Source organism: Ranitomeya variabilis, chromosome 3 (assembly GCF_051348905.1).
Source record: "Ranitomeya variabilis isolate aRanVar5 chromosome 3, aRanVar5.hap1, whole genome shotgun sequence".
In the NCBI taxonomy this organism is placed as follows: domain Eukaryota; kingdom Metazoa; phylum Chordata; class Amphibia; order Anura; family Dendrobatidae; genus Ranitomeya; species Ranitomeya variabilis.
In genome coordinates, this window is record NC_135234.1 from 565,859,369 (window position 1) to 565,879,872 (window position 20,504).

At 41.2% G+C, this 20,504-nt stretch overlaps 1 protein-coding gene across 2 annotated transcripts in view; it reads right to left on the reverse strand.

The window, feature by feature from the left end:
* Nucleotides 1-3,368: 3,368 nt before the first annotated feature.
* The window catches only part of NDFIP2 (Nedd4 family interacting protein 2), a 112,854-nt gene continuing 95,718 nt past the window's right edge, over nt 3,369-20,504 (reverse strand). The window contains exons 7-8 of one of the 2 annotated variants that reach the window (XM_077297185.1): nt 14,402-14,507; nt 3,369-5,742 (exon numbers count right to left, since the gene is read on the reverse strand). In XM_077297185.1, coding sequence (XP_077153300.1) covers nt 14,404-14,507 — 104 coding nt within the window. In that variant the 3' untranslated portion in view covers nt 3,369-5,742; nt 14,402-14,403. The remainder of the gene's footprint in view (nt 5,743-14,401; nt 14,508-20,504) is intronic. The other variant, XM_077297184.1, reaches the window with a different exon arrangement.

The window sequence follows — 20,504 nt, forward strand, 5'->3', positions numbered from 1 at the left end:
TTTTCGACCACAGCGAAGACCCTCTGTTAGCACACGAACATGTCGGGTAACACCTTTTCCCAGCATGTTCGCTCACCACTACTCTCCATAGATATAAGACAAAGATACACCTGCTATGGTGTTTGCACTAATGTTGACTTTTAAGAAAGCCTGGAATTTTCTGTTGAAATTAATGGGTTGCTAACGGTTATGTTTTAAGGTTTGGTTCACATCTATGGGCAAATTGAGGTCAGCTCTGCCCTGCAAGTTAAGTCTCAGTTTTCTGGATGTGAGAATAATGCAGCACAAACTTTTGACCTAAGGAAACTGAATTGAGACTTGAGAACTATGTAGATCCCATCCATATCAATATGTGCTGGTTTATGGAGTATGTTTAGAAACAAGGTAAACTTTAGCTCCAGTCTATAACTCTTGAATTTGACTATGGCTATCTTAGATAGAGAATGGAAGACAGGCACTGTATAGCTTCTGAACATTTTGTGGACAAGTGTTAAATACATAACATCTGTTTGACATATTCCAGATTTGACAGAGAAACATAGCATGGATACTAAAGAAGAGAATAAAGCACCAAGGAGTCCCCAGAAGATAATGACCCATGCAAAAGTTCTGTGCATCTAGTGCATTTAAGAAAATGCTGTATAGGCAGTGTATATAGAAATGCATAGGATTCCCTCCATACTCTGCACTAGGGTTGAGCGACTTTTGCTTTTTTAGGATTGAGTTGGGTTTTGTGAAACCCGACCTTCTCGAAAGTCGGATCGCGTGAGATCGGCCGATTCTACTGTAAAGTCGGGTTCCAGACCGGATCACGAAACCCAATGCAAGTCAATGTGGATTATTTTTTACATTTACTTAATCTCTCTCTCTCTCTCTCCCCTCCGTGCAAAGCATATGTTGTGTTTGACTGCGGAAATCACTGCAGCCCAAACGGTAATATGGCTCTATGACGCCGCAGAAACCAGGCCGGAACCTATGTCATCACGCTGCCCACACTCCTTAATTGGCTGAAAAAACGGCGGGGAAGGCGTCATACAAAACGCGCCTTTGGCGCCAAGATCGTCGACCACGTGGCCGATCCCACGCTGGAGTCGGGTCGGATTTCACGAAACCCGACTTTGCCAAAAGTCGGCGACTTTTGAAAATGAACGATCCGTTTCGCTCAACCCTACTCTGCACTGCTTCATAGTACAAAGTCCAAACAGAGGAGAAGTAGTAAAGTACAATGATCTACTGCAGAACTCTTCCAATCAAAACAAGGGATTACCATTTCTATCAGAATGCACGACATGACAATAAGTGTGTGGTGTAAACCTGAATGGCAGTTCTGCCAATGCAATGGCAACAAAAAATGGTGAAAGATGCAACAATTGGAAGTTGGTTGTATCATCCTTGGATTTTAATATATATCACGAACCTTGTTAATTCTGAACACTTTGGGCATCATTTATAACAAAAGGGCCAATAGCAAGAAATAATGCAGCTTTGAATGATCAAGAACAGCCTGACAAAAGCCGAGCTCTGATTGAATGCCTTGGGCAACAAATCCAGGATTTCTAAGCTTTGCTTATCATCAGTAATTTAAAGGAGGACCTATCGCTTCAGAGAGGAACACAAAAAGTGTCAGAGGGTGAAATGAGATTTTACATAAATACCGGTCATGAGCAGTTCAGATGATTTCCCTCACTATTATAGGGCCACAGGTTTTGCTATTACTTTACCAGAGTAAGAGAAAAAAATTAGATTTTTTTTCTTCTGTAGTAACTGTCAGGAGGGAACTGATTCTATACAAGATCAAAGGGGTTTGTACTCTGATGTGGGGAACAAATCAGTTGATGTGTCAACTTGCCAGCCCATGGAATATGATGGGAGAACGAGGTACCTAAAGTAGAAGGCTGAAGTGGCTTCTACAAAGTTAAATCTTCATAAGGTAGATATGGTATCTTGTGGAGAGTTAATCAGCTACAAGACAAAACAGCTGCTTGTAAAAGATTGATCTACTGTTTGGGGACATAGCAGCTTCTAAAGGATTAATCGGGAGTCTCTCACTACATCACACAGAGCTCAAAACAGGAGCTGCGACAGGTTTTACTTGTGTAGTGGTTTCTTCTGGCCTCCTCATGCTGCTCCATAAAAAAAGATAAATTTTATATTACATAATACATTATTACATCCAGTATGAAAAAAGCAGCACACCATCAGTGACACCATCTCCCAGACAGTGGCATCTCCCAGCTCAGAAGCATGAAGTCTCACAAAGCTATCAAGACAGTGAGACAGTAGAAAGAGGATTTCAGCCTTCCTCTCAGAGATTTTGTTAATTAGAACAATTTTAAATTATTTTTACTTTTCCAATTATAAATATTTGAGAAAGGGTTACATTTTAGTCACAGCTTCCTGCATGAAGCTTCCCAGGAGGCGATAGGTCCTCCTTAAAACATTTAGTAGCCTCTCATGAACTGTACTCTCCGTTACTGGGAGGATTTAATATAAGACGTAGATTGCAAAGCTTCTTGTTTTTGCATTCACTTTGTAATTGTCCCCATTTATTATGAGAAAACCTCTTAAAGTTACATGGTCACATAGTTCATATCTAAATTTATGAAGGTGATGACAGAGTTAACGACACGTGAACAAGTAATGTTCATAAATGAAGACCCCTTGTATTAATACGGAAGAAGAGCACCACCAGACACTATTGTTGGAGGCTATAGAGAACATCAGTCATATTTGCTTGAGATCATGCAATTCTCTTATGTTCCCTTTTTGTGAATGGAAACTATTTTGTCAACACATAATGCAAAAGGCACTATGAGAGTTAGTGGTTCTGCCTAAGACTTTGTCCACATTGGCATTTGGTGATAACATGAGGTTAGTTTGGCTTTGCGGTATTATTATCCTTGGAATATAGATGGAGACAGAAGAAACCCAACTTCTATGCACACATACGTATCACTAAACATACTCGACAGCGCTAATAGAGAATAGTCTCTCCACATTCTTCCACAAAGGATCATTACCCAAAGGTAGGGCCAGGTTAATGTCTCCAGCTGAATATTCCACTGAAGGAGAAGAAACAATGTCTAGGAACTACTGGTTCCTAATTTTATGTACACTCGCTATTCTGCATGGTTGGCCACATTAATACAGCAGACAGAATGCGAATAAAAATAATCCCTAATGTTAAAGACACACAATAGATTTATAGTATACGGAAACCTGGACAATCACAAGAAAGCAAGAGAAAAAATATTTCTATGAGGATTTCATATTTTACATACGGAAGTGCTCAAACCCATTCTACACTATTCCCAAATCATATTCCAGTTACATTACTTCACTCCATGGCAACTTATGCCATCCCTGGCATGGCACACAATTAGGAGAAAAACTACATTCATAGGAATTATTTAGGGCTCATTCACACAGAACTATCTTTAATGCTTGTGAGCACAGTAATGAACTTCACGCATTTAGGAGGAGGATTTTAGAAGCGTTTTAGCAGCGGTTTTATGATGTAATGTTTTGAACATGCGGTTTTTTTTTCTGTTTCGTCTTTTGAAGCCCTATAGTGAAGGTTATGGCAATAAAGCCAACAAAACACCCCATATCTAAAGCATGTGGCGTTTTGAAAACACCCTCAAAAAAAGCAAACCAATATAAAACACAAAAACGCTATGTAGGCATTTCAGTGTTAAATTAACATTTGGCTGGAGTGTTTTTGACCTACAAAAATTGGCAAGTGAATAATTCCAACTAAAAAAAAAATACAGCAAAGAATATGAAATTCAGCTATACAAACTTTTAAAAGGGTTGTCCCACCAGTAATCATTAATTTATAGATCAAAAAATAGAATAATGTTTCAACTTTACATAAGAATACAGCTAAGTGCACTCCATGTAATGAGCCAGGTTCTGCTGGACACTCAGGCTTAATCACGCTCCTACCTAACAGCCAGGTCTCCACACGGAGATCTTTTGTTCACTGCAAAGCAGTCAATATAGACGGATTTCTGCCCTGTTTTCAGAAAAAGAAATCCAATACTGCCTCTGCAGTAGCTTTAGGAGCAGAGCCTTCTGCAGGGGAAATTTTAAAAAATGACAAAATCATCAGCTGCCAGAGGGGGAAGGTGATCGATTTTATCCACGGCAAATCCCCAGCAGCACATCATGAGAGCAAATGAAAGCAAAAAAATTCTGAGAAGAGTATGAAACATATTACTTTAAAATACCCATTAACAGCTTTTCAGGACTGTTTGCATGACTATAATTAATAGGCTAAACCCTTCAAGCTACGTTCTTGCATTTCCCATGCCACAGTAGATGGAGCAGTCATTTCCAATCAAGTGCAAAATTAGCGCTCAGAGTAGATGGGATTAAGAGATGAGATTATGTTTTCCAGCAATAAAATGTTCAACAGCTTAATTAGCATTACAAAAAAATGCTATCATTCCAGAAGTAATAACTGGACAGGAAAATAAGGCTGCATGGGAAATAAATAATGGAGACGTCTGCCCCTACAGAGGACACAATACACATTGCTCCTGCATATTACATGAGAGTATTGCTATGCGCTGCCGCCATTATCTCCCCGCAGGGCACTGAATAGGCGCTTCCTAATTTGATCCGTCTGCCCATTAGGATTTCAGTGTAATAAGTAGTCATTTAAAACAAAAATGGCTAAAAATTGTGAGTGCGTTAGTTGATCGCAGAGGCTCTCGGTTTTAACCTCTTGCTTACCAGTCTGTGCATCCCCCTCTTTTTCCTTGAGTGCCAAAACTATTTTTCTTGGCACTCGGAAACTAATTTTCCTGCTCAAGAGAGGGTCTGACTACATACTGGGGATATTGGGCAAATGTCTAAACGGCTGGTAAGAAGATTGGTACTTTGGCAAATGCATGGTGTCTATGGTATAGTAACGAGGCATTCAAAAGACACGCTCTGAGCGGATCTCACCCGCCACGTGGAAACTGAACGCTTTCCGATATGTTCTGAAGGTCATTCGCTCGTTTGTTCAGCATTGCTCACGGTAAGACTGACACATAAGACAATGATGCAATCTGACGAGACCACAAGTGATTGTATGGCACATTATAAAAATCAGGAACCTACGTTCTACTCAGTCATACAAAAAGAAAAAGTAGCGTTCGTAAAAATAGACATATATTATTCAGATTTAACTTAACATAGCGCTTACATATAATGAACTTGCCAAATGGTCTTTTGGAGACGCCCATTTACAATAAGTCAAGTCGGTTTTTGTTTTTGTTTCTGCTTTTTTCTTTTTGCAAAATAATTGTGCCTTTGTTTTAAGAAAAACTTATTTCATGCAGAAATGGTATGCGCAAAAAAGAAAAAAAAAAGATGACAATTTTGCTGCTTAACTCGGCAAAATTGGCTAATACTTGAAATATCTGCTCGTACCGGTGATAAAGGAAAAAAACATAGGTGAAGAACACCACTAAGTAATATGATGGTACAGGTCAGGGTTAACATGCGGCATGGCGAGTCTAGGATCTGAAAAATGGGCTGTCAAGATCTGGAAAACCTTCCATTTGGCAAATGTGCAATCGGAAAAGGAGATATTTACAGAGATATTCGACAATTCTATCAAACAACGGGAGATGCTGGAAACCGAGAGGTTCATTTTCTTGCTTAGTATCTTCCAGTCGATTAATCTAGCCTCTTCTACACCTTCTTGATTCACATTGGATACAGAGAGGAATGTCTGCTTGCTTTTGCCTAAAAGGAAACAAAAATAACAGAGATTTGAAATCAAAAGCAAAGCGGAGATCAATATTTTGTATAAATGTACCGTTACTTCCCGCTGTGACACATCTGTGATGTTAAATATGTCGCGCTATAAAAAATGCTGAAAAAGAAAGCATTCTTAAGGCAGATTTTACTAGCCGGACCCTTTTCAGAACAGCACAGAATCAATTCTACTCTACGAGATCACAGTGAACTGCTGCATGACCCCGTATCAGAAATGACAGCGCTTCATATCTCTAGACGCAAAAAAAAAAAAAAAAATAGAAACATACTAGCAATACTTCAAAGTAATACCAAACTGAAATGCAGGCTGTGCTAATCAGATGTACTGCTTTCACCGAAAGTTAAAAGTTTAAAAGGGAAAGAAAAATTTAGTCCAACTATTCAGTTCTTAAAAATGTTTGGAAACTTTTTTCAAAGACATCTATAAAAAAAAGTAATGAGATATTCCCGAGAAGACATCAATGGTCTACTGTCTGTTACTTAACAAGTTTACCATTAGGTTATGTTAACCGAGTACATCAACCCGGAGAAACGTGCAAGTAGACTCATTAGTGACTGAATACCACCAGTCACACAAAGAAATAACAGAATGGTATATATTAGTAGGGTTACCGAAGAACAGCAGCTCTGCCGATTAGCTGATGGTTGAGTCACAGTCTGCTGTCACTGCCGAGGAACGCTTCACTGTCATACATTTACAGAAACTGTGTCATACATGGCCACTATACCTTCCTACAGTCCATATGCATGAAATTAATTACTAAGATGTATTTAAAATGATTGTGGTGGATAGAGAAAAGCACCGCTTCCCATTAGATGGGCCATCGGCATCTTGTCGGTTAAGCCCCTCCAAACAGGAGACATAGATGTACGGTATGTCTTACATTGGGTGCAGTACGGATCGAGCTCAGGAACGGAGAGCGCTCTACACATGGCAGGTGCCAACTCCGCTAAAGAGCCACCACCTGACTAACAGCAGAGACTGGAGCTCGCTCCGATCACTGCTGTGTGACTATATAGATGCCGCCATCTCTGACAGAAGCATTTAGATGGCTCTGCTGTATGAACGCACATCAGCCTCCTACGATGAGACCACAGGACCCCGATAAGCTATCATGGCAGCAAGGCCCCAGTCACAGTCATCTTTGTGCTCCTTTGAAGTCACGTCTATGGGTTCTGCTTTATAGAAGATTCTTTTTTTTGTTACACTATATAGTGCAGTAATGACATATTGCAGTCTGTATTACAAGTGATTAAACAAGGTTCAAGTTGCTTAGAAGGACTGAAAAAAAATGTTTGTAGAAGTATATGTATAAAGTTTTAAGATGCACAAAAACAAACAAAAAGAAATTAATATCAGGGTTTGACTCACCCCATTTTTTCCTCCAGTTGAAAATAAAGAAATGAACTAATAATAAACGCATACTTGGTAACAGGCCAATCTTTGAAAATATCAAATTAATCTATATCAGACCTGGGCAAAGTGCAGCCCGTGGGTCTGGAAAAAGGTGCCCACCCGATCGCTGTCTCCATCTACGCTGACTTCGTTGGTGGAGGAGCGGCCTCCGGCCACTTCCTCCACCAATCAGCGCGTGAAACAGCTGACACTATGACATCATTTCATCAGATCAGCTGTGTACTGTGGAGAGTCAGCGCATCAGAGGCAGGGAGAAGCAGAGCGCCGGGTAACGGGACCCAGGTGAGAATGTGGTGGTGCTTTTTTTTTTTCCATGTGTATGGCATGTTTGGGTGGGCATGGGGAGGCATCATGCAGTTCTATAGGGAGGCTGTGTGGGGCTCATGAAGCATCTGGGGGAGGCTGTGTGGGGCTCATGCCGCATCTGGGGGAGGCTGTGTGGGGCTCATGCCGCATCTGGGGGAGGCTGTGTGGGGCTCATGCCGCATCTGGGGGAGGCTGTGTGGGGCTCATGCCGCATCTGGGGGAGGCTGTGTGGGGCTCATGCCGCATCTGGGGGAGGCTGTGTGGGGCTCATGCCGCATCTGGGGGCGGCAGTGTGGGGCTCATGCCGCATCTGGGGGCGGCAGTGTGGGGCTCATGCCGCATCTGGGGGAGGCAGTGTGGGGCTCATGCCGCATCTGGGGGAGGCTGTGTGGTGCTCATGCCGCATCTGGGGGCCGCAGTGTGGGGCTCATGCCGCATCTGGGGGAGGCAGTGTGGGGCTCATGCCGCATCTGGGGGAGGCTGTGTGGGGCTCTTGCCGCATCTGGGGGAGGCTGTGTGGGGTTCATGCCGCATCTGGGGGCCGCTGTGTGGGGCTCATGCCACATATGAGGGAGGCGGTGTGGGGCTCATGCTGTATATGGGGGAGACTGTGTTCAGCTCATTCCGCATATAAGGGGATGTTGGGGGGCTCATACGATACAAATAATTTATAGGGGTTCAAATGATATATAGGGGGATATCCGCATACTTCATTCTGCTCAACATTAAGTGATACAATTAATATTCAAAAAATTATCAATAATATTCGATATTAATCGTGAGTATAATTCATTTTGGCCTATTGGTTCAGCCTTCCACAAGTCACAGTCTCTAATGTGGCCCCACGGGAAAATTAATTGCCTACCCCTGATCTATATGGTAATTAAAAGGAGAGGAGAAATAATTATTGAGATACCTCAAGTGCTGATTCTTTTTGGTCATCATGCATCAAAAAAAATGAAAAACAAGCTCTCACACCACTGTGTCAACAATGAAAAAAGTAAGGGTCATTTTTATTTTTTTATTTACAAACTACTTTATTCTGTGTACTGCCCCTCTCCAAAAAAAATAAAAAGATACTCACGTTTGGCACTGCCATAACAGGAGAGACCTGAAAAGTCATGTTTTTAAATGCAGAATGAATGCTGCTAAAACAATGGCAAAATTCTAATTTCTTTCACCACTTCATCTCACTTGGAATTTCCCATTTTCACTACAGTTTATGGTAAAATTAATCGTTTCAATGAAAACTACAATCTTGTCCCACAAAAAAACAAAAACAAGCCATCACATGGCTATGTAGATGTACAAATAAAAAAGTTATGACTCTTGGAAGAAGGAGTTTAAAAATGGAAGCTTAAAAACAAATTCGCCCAATGGACATTTAAAAAAAAAAAAAAAAGCAAAAAATAAAAAATAAAAAGAACTTTTAAGGCATGGACACTTATAATAAAAAATTAAGGCATACTTGTCATCTAGCGCCTTGATGGATCGAAAGGAGGCTGTTCCAGGTGTCTTGGCCAGCTCTAGAAGCAATGACCATCCCGACAGGGTACACCTCGGCACTTGTAGGATGGCTTTTACACTTTTTTTTTTTCTTTTTAATTAAACGCGTTTACCACGCACCCTAGGTTATTTATACGCACTATTGCCACTGACCACTGCAAAATGTTCAGTTTGTCTGATGTTTCTCTTTATAGGTATATTTTTTAGTAAAATGTAAATTGTTCTTTTATTCTATAAACTTCTGACAACATGTCTCTGAATATCCAAGCAATAATTTTTGTATTTTTTTTCCTGACAAAGAAAACCGGTTTAAAACAAAAAAACAACCACCCAGTGCTTTCAGACCTCAAATAATGCAAAGAAAACAAGTTCATAAACATTTAGAAACAATAATACTAATGTTCTAACTCAGGAAGAGTTCAGAAATCAATATTTTGTGGAATAACCATGATTGTTAATCGCAGCTTTCATGCGTCTTGGCATGCTTTCCACCAGTCTTTCACGCTGCTTCTGGCGCAAAAATGTAAGCAGTTCTTCTTTGTTTGATGGCTTGTGCCTATCCATCATCCTCTTACATTCCAGAGGTTTTCAATGGGGTTCATCATTTTTTTTCTATTGGACAACCCCTTTAAGCAATCTGAAAAGACTGGGTGGTAGAAACATGCAAACATTAGTCACCATTGAGAAGACTGTGGTTGTGGGGCTGTGTGTCAGTAATAACTGGACTGTCAAATGTGACATACTTCAAAACTAGACTGGAGTTGAACTGACAGAAAGGAAGAGAAAAGCTGCTTTGAAGCAGTCAAGATACACCATAATTAATCTGATTTTTCTAACTATAAGTGTAGGCACAGAACATTTTTTTTTTTTACAAAAATTTGTTTAGATTGCCATCTGTCCCATCAGTCAATATTATCATTAATAAAACTGTAGGCCTAGGATTGGCAGCGACTTTGAACAAGTGGCAACCTTTGACTTCAGAGCTGAAGACTCTACTGATGACCATGGAAATAACTGTAGCATGACTTCCATTTCGCCATATGTTACAAGTCTGGGTAGCCTTTATGGGTCACCACAAGTGGGTTTCCTTCAGATAGGCTGCTGGGATACTACAAGTGACTTTCAGTCAGGTATGGACTCCACAAGGCCTGTGAAGGCATCCAGTGCTTTCTGGCACCTAGACCTTAGTATCAGATATTTTATATCAGTTTCCCAGCAGAACATTTCCCACAGTATCCCACTGCCTATGCCAACTTGCCTTGTTCCCACAGTGTATTCTCTTGCCATCTGGCCCACAGGTAAGCAACGGACATGTAAAAAATTATGATTCATGAGATTAGGCCATGTTCTATTCTTCCATGGTCATGTGCCCTGTATGGCCACTCTGACCAGTCGGTAACCCAATATACATCAAGCTGTCATGCCATCTGTGCTGCAACGGCTCTCTAGCATAGCCAGTATTTCACCAATGTGGGCTACAGTGGGGCTTCTGCGGAATCAGACCAGACAAGCCAGCCTTAGCACACCGAGCTCATCAAAGAGTCTTGGGTGCCCATTAACTGGAGGCCAGGGCGCTTGTTGTAATTTGAGCAGAAACTAACTACTGCGAGTTGGTAACAACCCATTACACTAGCTGCTTTGGAGGTTCCCTGACCCAGTTGACTAGTCATCATAATTTGGCTTTTATCATATGCTCTGTATTTGCTCACAAAAATTCATGTACAAATTTATAAGGATCAACAACAGAGAAAAACACCCATAATAAGTCCAGTGATAGAATAAAATCTATACTTTACTTATGCCACCTTTTGTATGCACTTTTATTGCACCTCTCTAGAAGTGGCAGCATATTTCGTAATTTTTCAGGTAAATTAATTGTCGCACATGTTCACTGCCGTCTCCTACTTTATGTATTTATTTATTTTATGCTACTCTATACTCTGCAGTTTGTTAGTCCCCTTGGTGTGCCCCTCAAGTTCTGGTATTGTCCCCACCAACCCCCTCTTTTTTTATCATTTTTGGTATTTAAATAAAATTTTTTATTTTATTCTATCACTGGACTTATTTTGGGTGTTTTTCTCTGTTGTTGATTGTATTTTCCGATTGTCCTCGTTGAACTATCCATGTAGGCACACACAGAGGCGGGTATCTTTACTCTATTATATTTCACATATTACCCGGGTATTTTGTGTGTGCATTTTGCTTTGAGTTTTTCTTAATTATCTAAATTTAGCATTAGTAATCCAAGACTGACAATTGGCTTTCTGCTGAATGAAATCTTCAAGAAAAATGAACATAGCATTTGAGAAAATGAGTATCTTTTTCTGATCAATTGAATAAGGCTAGTTTCACACTAGCGTTTTGAGGAGCTGCGGACTTCCTCCGTGAAGCCCCGCCCTCGGCCGCTAGCTCCACCTACTTCTGTATGCGGCCTGCGTACCTATTTTTAACATTAGGTACGCAGGTCGTGCCGCTGTATTCGGTTGCTTTCGCATGCGTCGTTTTGATGATGCGGAGAAAAAAAAAATTGTTAAAAAGTTGCGTTCTACGCTGGTCGCCACTTCGTCAAAACGACGCATGTGGAAGCAACCAAATACAGCGGCACGACCTGCGTACCTAATGTTAAAGATAGGTACGCAGGCCGCATGCAGGCTGCATGCAGAACTAGGCGGAGCTAGCGGCAGAGGTGCGGCCAAGGGCGGGGCTTCACGGAGGAAGTCCGCAGCCCTCAGTAGTTCCTCAAAACGCTAGTGTGAAACTAGCCTTAGGCAATAAAGCCCAATGCACTCCCATGTAGTGTGGAAAAATGGCCAATTTTAATGAGTATTTAAGTGCAGATTTCGTAACTGAAAGGCAACCCTAGCCCTCCTTCCCCAGCTTCTTTGCAGTATTGTGTTTGGCTATCTCCATCAGTCCCAAAAACCATAAATGAAGCAGCAGTGTACGTGTTCTAACAAGTAGTCCATTCAAACCTGGGGCCCAGATACCACTGGTCTCAAGAGCAGCGAAAGTCTTAGTAGTGGAAACTCCTGAGATAGGCAACTTATCACTTAGAACGTAGCCACTTTATAAGTTGTTGTTGTGGAACAATCCTTAATGTACAAACATGGTATTATTATGCTTGTCCACCTCTACACTCTGACGTGACCATTCACTTTCAGCCTACCAACCTACCAGCGGCTTTTGCGTTGTAGCTTATGGACTACTGTGAGAGTTCTTAGGACCACAGTCTGCATGATATAAGATGCTGGGGATTGTATGTAAAGTGTTAAAAAAATAAAAGAAAATAAAACTTCTTCCATGGCAGATCATTTTTAAGGTACCTTCACACTAAGCGACGCTGCAGCGATACAGACAACGATGCCGATCGCTGCAGCGTCGCTGTTTAGTCATTGTGTGGTCGCTGGAGAGCTGTCACACAGACGGCTCTCCAGCGACCAACGATGCCGAAGTCCCCTGGTAACCAGGGCAAACATCGGGATACTAAGTGCAGGGCCGCGCTTAGTAACCCGATGTTTACCCTGGTTACCATTGTAAAAGTAAAAAAAAAAAACACATACTCACATTCCGGTGCCCGGCGTCCGCTTCCCTGCACTCCTCCTGCATCCTGTGTCAGCGCCGAACATCTCCGGCATCTCCCACAGAGCAGAGCGGTGACGTCACCGCTCTGCTTTACAGCCGGCACTTACACAGGATGCAGGAGGAGTGCAGGGAAGCGGACGCCGGAATGTGAGTATGTGTTTTTTTTTTTTACTTTTACAATGGTAACCAGGGTAAACATCGGGTTACTAAGCGCGGCCCTGCGCTTAGTAACCCGATGTTTACCCTGGTTACCAGTGAAGACATCGCTGGATCGGTGTCACACACACCGATCCAGCGATGTCAGCGGGAGATCCAGCGACGAAATAAAGTTCTGAACTTTCAGCAACGACCAGCAATCTCACAGCAGGATCCTGATAGCTGCTGCGTGTCAAACACAACGATATCGCTATCCAGGACACTGCAACGTCACGGATCGCTATCGTTATCGTTTAGTGTGAAGGTACCTTTAAGAGGAGTCTGTAACATTGGGGTGAATATTTACAAGCATTCATTACAATAAGCCAAGGGTGCAAAGACAAAGATGCAAATTAAGTCTCTCCAGAAGAAACTTTCACAAGGGTTACCCATCTCGGATAGTTTCTCATAAGTTATCACCATTTCAGACCAGGGATATAAAGCTAGCCAGACACATTAGATGCTGTCAGACGAATGATCATTCACAACTCTCCCATACAAAGGAGGGATTGTTTGGCCAAGTGCTTCCATGTTGGGTATGAGAATGGGTTCCCTTTGTTTTTTTTATCTCCATAAAAATAATGCGATAGCAGTTAGCCGGCACCCCCTCCCGCTCATAAACATCAGTCCATCGTGCGAATCTATCGATATCGGTGGGTTCAGCAGAAATTAGTCTAATGTTTATGGAGGTCTTTAGCCAAGTCAGATACCCATGTACAGCTATCTATCATGGGGTTCTTGTCCTTCATCAGAGCAGAGCAGCATTAGGCTGGCTAAGAGACAAGTCCTTGGCCTCGGAAAACACACAGGAGATCTATAAGACCCAGGAGCGCTTCCGAATAAAGTCAACAGAGGTTAGATGCTGCATGCCCAATTACATTGGTTCTTATACACAACCCCCAGAAAGATCATCAACAGCAGATGCTGGTAATATGCAGCAAAGAACATCACTTCTAGGTAATAGGCTGTGTCTTGGTGTGAATTTTATGCAGAATATTTTTGTGAAGGTTGTAGGACGTCCTTTATATTAAATCAACATGTCTATGTTTCTGGGAGTGTAATATACGTCATTAGTGTCTATAAATATTCAACGCTCTAGGAATAAAAAAAAACGAAAGAAAATGCACAATTCATTTAGCTGTCCATGTTCATCTCCCGTACATGCTAATCAGTGAGGGTTTTATAAGGTATAACGTGCAGTGGAAATCTCTAAAGATTAGGCAGTGGATTAGCATACAAAGCAGCAAGCGGCTTTCACTTTGGGGCAAGGAAGCCGCACGTTGTAAGGTGCCGTGTTCCTGAGGTATAGATGTGAAAGCAATTCTGGTGGCCTAGTACATTAAACATTTTATAACACTTAACGCATGTCCATTAATTTACGCTTCAAGGATCATTTAAAAGTAAAGTGAACGAATGACTAGAAAGCAAATATTGCCAATATTTCACATAAATGAAGAATCAAACACATTTTAGCAGCCGGCTACCGGAGATGCATTTACAAAGAGCTAGCGATTTGTAATTTTACAACCTTTACTGATGAAATCATTAAGAGAATGATCTTCCCATTCTAAGAATAGAAACGGATTCTTAGGATCATTTCGCTGCAGATTAAGGACTTACCTCTAGTACAAGAAGAAAAATCTTGTTCTATGAGTAGCCGCCATACTTTCCGACATGTTCCGTACTTTGAGATAATTGACGAACCCTCTAAAGAATAGCAGCAGACCTAAAACAGAAGAAGGACATTCTTTATAGAATAATTATTAAATATTACATTTTCAAGCAAAATCATACAAAAAAAAAAAAAGAGATAGTGAGGTGACTGGTGTCCAGAAGGGAACAAAATGGTGGTGCTGTTTCTGGAGGGGAAAAAAAAAAAAAAAGAAAATTCACTAGTGTGATCTCAAACAACATCTGAATAGTAAGCCATCATGGTGGAGGGTAAGCTTTTGCCTTTTCCCCACTAAAAGTAGGGCCTTTCTCTTGCATGCCCAAGTCTGGTATTGCAGTTTAACTTTTTCACTTATTCCTGCAATCCACAAACAAGAATGAGAGTGTGATTGTTACTGGGACCACCAAAACTACTTCTATAAAGAGCAAATATTTGTTTTTTTTGTGAATTATTTTCAAAACAAACAGAACAATCTGTAATAGATCACAGAATGGACACGAGTCAACAGAGCGATGCAGCAACAAAAAACACAAACAGTTCTAGGATGCATTAAGAGAAGCATAAAGTCTAGATCACATGAAGAAATTATTCCCCTCTACTCCTCCTTGGTCAGGCCTCATCTGGAATACTGTGTCCAGTTCTGGGCACCACATTTTAAAAAGACATTGAAAAATTGGAGCAAGTTCACAGAAGAGCGACCAAGGTGGTAAGCGGACTGCAAAGTATCTCCTACGAGGATTGGTTAAACAATCTTGGAATGTTTAGCTTGCAAAAAAGAAGGCTACGAGGATACGCAAGAGCAGTCTACAAATATCTGAAGATGTCACAGTGTAGAGGGATCATCCTTATTCTCATTTGCATATGGAAACACGAGAAGCAATGGAATGAAAAGGAAAAGATACAGATTAGTTATTAGAAAAACTTTTTGACAGTGAGGGTGATCAATGAGTGGAACACCTGCCACAAGAGGGGCGAGCTCTTCTTCAATGGAAGTCTTAAGATAAAAAAATGGGATATAGAGACAGATTCTTCTCTGCGCCGCTCATAAAATTAGAAGTCCAATTGAGTTATCCAATGTAAAGTGGCTTTATTCCAACGCGTTTCGGCGCACCACGGCTCCTTCATCAAGATACCACATGAAATTTGAATGGAATCCATCTCTTTATACCCAGATAACACCCTATTGCGCTCCTTATTTCCTTCTAGCCCTTCACTGATCAATGGAAGTCTTCAAACAGAGGCTGGAGAGACATCTGTTAGAGATGGTTTCATGAATCCTGCATTGAGCAGTTAGTTGGACACGGTGAGGTCCCTTCCAACTGTACATACTATGATTCTATGATAATCTTAAATTATTGCTGATAAATATGTTTATTCTTACTAGATTGTACCAAGCATAAATTGCGTCACTAGAAGACTCCATCAATGCCGAAGGGTCTTCAGAGCCCCTTCTCTAACATACTGTACAATATCACAACTCTATCGCATCCAATATTTCTTGATACTTATTCTTCAAAGCTCCTTTCTAACCAACCACATTTCCACAATCAATTGTGCCCCAGCTATAGTACAGGGAGGGCCATGTATATGGATACACCTAAATAAAATGTCAATGGTTGGTGATATCAACTTGTTTGTGGCACATTAGTATATGGGAGGGGGAAAACTTTTCAAGATGGATAGTGACCATGGTGGCCATTTTGATGTCGGCCATTTTGGATCCAACTTTATTTTTTCCAATATGAAGAGGGTCATGTGACACATCAAACTTCTTGAGAATTTCACAACAAAAACAATGTTGTGCTGGTTTTAATGTAACTTTATTCTTTCATGAGTTATTTACAATATTCTCTTTGTCTACAGCCATTGACATGTTAATATGTGAGGAGCGGATAGAAATTGTGTTCATGTCTGGTGAACACAATACCCGAGTCATTACAGCAGATTTCAATGCAAGACACCCTACGCAAGAAAACGGTCACCATTCCCATGTTATTTAGGTGTATCCAAATAAATGGCCCACCCAAAAAAGTTTGCCTCATCACTGAACATAATGTTCTGTGTAAACGGAGGGTCCTGTTCCAATTTTTGTTTTGCCCATTCTGCAAATTCAGCGCACCGATCTGGGTCATCCTCATTGAGATTCTACAGCAGCTGGATTTTATAAGGGTGCCATCTGTGAGTAGCTAATATCCACCGAAGGGATGTTCGACTGATGCCGCCGGATCGTTTTTTTTCTCATAGACTTGTATTAGCAACGGACTGCGATGGATGGCCTCACATTTCATCCGTCGTTCGCCGGATCCGTCAAAATTTGTTTGTCCAGCGTCTGGAGACTATGGACATTGTAATGTTTTTTGCCTACGTCGAAAAGACGGACAGCGACGGATCCGTCGTTTGCTAACATGGAAGCCCAAGGCGCAGATCTGTCAAATGATGGAATCCGGAGACGGATTCCATTTTTTTTTTTTTTTTACTGAGCATGCTCCGATCCAATTAGCCAGATCCGCTAGTCGGATCCGTCGAAAAAACGAATCCTTCGCATCAGTTTTTTACAATCTGCCATTGTGAATTGTGATTGATGGCAAAAAAACTGATGTGTGAAAGGGGCCTAATCCTTAAAGGGACTCTGTCACCTGAATTTGGAGGGAACAATTTTCAGTCATATGGGCGGGGTTTTCGGGTGTTTGATTCACCCTTTCCTTACCCGCTGGCTGCAATATTGGATTGAAGTTCATTCTCTGTCCTCCGTTGTACATGCCTGCACAAGGCAATCTTGCCTTACGCAGGTGTGTACTATGGAGGACAGAGAATGAACTTCAATCCAATATTGCAGCCAGCGGGTAAGGAAAGGGTGAATCAAACACCCGAAAACCCCGCCCACATGACTGAAAATTGTTCCCTGCAAATTCAGGTGACAGAGTCCCTTTAATGTCTCAACACAACTTCCAACCAGTCTGTTGAGTGATAATCCATTCCTTTTGGTGCCCAGAATCATGGAACTAAGTTATAATTTACTGGATGTACAACCAAATCACAAAATGAGAAAGAGAGCTACTTTATTCCCAAAGCTTCCTCAAGGCTGTGCATCAGAATGGAAACCTACACCTAGATTACAGAACATCTGCACAATGCATTATTGAACAAACCATGTTTTGAGGTCACGATTTTGAGATGAACTGATCCAGTCTTTATGAAACATGCCTTTTGTGTTAATGACAGTAGGAAAATTACTTCTTTATGGGCTACATTTTGCTAAAGCCAAGGACGCATGCCACTGCTCTAATGATAATGTGGTCACCAGAAAGCATGGAGAACGTTAATTAGTTTAATTAGCAGAGTGGGAGCAAACTGCTTCATCATCTGTCCCTTATTATGTAGCACAATGACTGAAAAATGTACAAGAATATAGAGATTTTTAAAATGTACTGTATGACTCCATCAAGTTCAATATCAACACAACTTTCTAAACGTGTAGCAAAAATATGAATTTGCCAGGAAAAGCGGCATGTCCACCTGCATACAGCAAATTCTTAGCGTTTCACATTCTGGCACATATGGGGGGGATCTTGTATGGGCTCAAACAGGACAAAAGAAGAGGGGCCAAAGACTTAAGGCCATTTTCTTTGCGGAATATTTTCTGTCGGTATTTGTAAGCCAAAACTAGGATAGAAAGCAAGTCTTTCCATTATAGCTTTTGGTCAAGGTTACACTCCTGGTGATGGCTAACAGATACATTAAGAATCTGTCAGTAAGCCCGCTATGATGGTTTAATGGGGAGTTTATAACTTTTATCAGTGTTTTTCTTAGCTCCTCTCAACTGATTTACAACCACAGACCACATCATAGTTATGTGTCGCAAGCCTGTAAAAGTCAAACTGCAACATTTTTAAAGAAACTTAAATTTGAAAAATTATCTTTAGGCCCATATACATGCAATTTAAGAAAAACAAATATCAAATTTTCCTCACTGAAGAACAACTACTAAACTGTGTTAGATCTTAGAAATCTGGGTCGGAAAGAGAACTCTCACTATTCCATCTGACACTGGTTGCCCCCCGACTGTCTTTGATTCTGAAAAGGTACATCAGCCCAACTTAAGACTCTGTGAAACATGGCTGACAACCAACATGCTTAACTAGGAGCTCTACTAAGAAAGAGGTACGGCGGCAAATCGAAACAGGGCAATAACATTTTTAAAAACTATTCAGGAAACTTAAAGGGCTTTTCCCACAAGATTAATTTTAATCAATAGATCTTGGACTAATAATAACTTCCACAATTGGATGTGTTTAAAAATAATGTTCATGGGTCGAGATATTCTTACAAATGTGCCCCTGCTGTGCGCTGTGTAATGGCTGTGTCTGACCGTACAGGAACATGGTCTGATCATACCACAGCTCCTGGGCAGGGGGAGACACAAAGGAGTATACAGACAAGATAGCACTGGATTGCAAACAATTCTTTCCTTGAGGTAAAACGTTTTTTTTTTTTTTTTAAAGGCAGGGAAATTTTTTATCTCACAAAAAGAATTAGCTGTGATGCCATGCTGTAATGTCTGTATACTCTTTTCCTCTCCCCGCTCCAGGAGATGTGATCTAATCAGATCATTTCCCTGTATGGTCAGACACAGCAGGTGTGCATTGACAAGATTATCTCAGCACAGGAACATTTTCCTTAAACACTTCCAATTGTGCTAATTATTATATTCCAATACATATTGATTAAAATATACTTTAAAATTAGTTTTGTTGGTGGGAAAACCAATTTAAAGGGAACCTGTCAGGAGATTTTGCTGCTATAAGATGTGGCCACTGCCTTTCAGGGCTTATCTCTAGCATTCTATAATGCTGTAGATAAGCCCCCGGTCCGACCTGCAAGTGAAGAAAAATAAGTTATATTATACTCACCCGGGGGGCGGTCCGGTCTGATAGGTATTGCAGGTCCGGCGCCTCTCATCTTCTTGCGACACCGCCCTCCGGCTTATAATAAAAAGTACTTTTCTTCACTTGCAGGTCGGATCAGGGGCTTATCTACAGCATTATAGAATGCTGTAGATAAGCCCTGAAAGGCAGAGGCCGCAGCTTATAGCGGTAAAATCTGCTGACAGGTTCCCTTTAAAGATTTCTAATTACTGGTGGATTCTCGGATTTGGGGGTGAGAATTCTGGAGGTTGGTCCCCGGGGAGGTAACATGGTAAACAGCCATTACCATGACAAGAAAAGAGCTGGTAGCCATTCTTTATGGAGATGCAGATCGCACTAGATTGGACTTGGGAGAATGAAGAGGATCCTTCCCTTTTATCCTAATGACCGTGGAGGAGATTAGAAGCAGGTGCTGGTCAGACAGCAGATTACTGAGGTTCATACAATATTTCCCTAGTCATCATGACATGGAGACCAGGGGTTTGTAAAAAGTAATCTTGTTAAATGGGAAGGATTGAGAACTATTATTACCCCGGTAAATACTCCGCAATATATTTGCGGAGTGAAGCTGGTACAACGGATGGACTGTGATCTGGAAGCATGAAGGCTTTTACTATGCCGGGCTGAGCACGGCATCATGTACTATGCATTTCAAAAGGACAGTTTCCTGACTAGCAGACACACCACAGCCTTAGGGGCCGGTAGCGCTCCTTCATTCTAATGAATGCTGTTTTTTTTTTTTATTATTATTATTATTATTTTTTAGATTTTTTAGATACAGATACATGTAGGAGCTAAAAAAACAAAACAAAAAAAAAACTAAACTAATATACAGGGGCATGCTGCAAGCAATATATGTCATACAGGAGTGCAGTGATCTAAAATCGTTTTCACATTGCCTAAGAAATGTGTTTGGCCTACGGCGTTTTGTATAATACATTAGCTGCGTTCCCTAACGAAGCAAACGCTACACGACCATTGGTGGAACCAGCGATCATTAATATCACGGTCCGGAGTGACAGCAGCTGCTTGAATGGCTCCTTATAGGGGCTCTCCGCACGGGACATCCCTCTTCTCCATCTGAATGGCTCATCATGAAGGGTTACCGCTGTCAGACATCACAGAT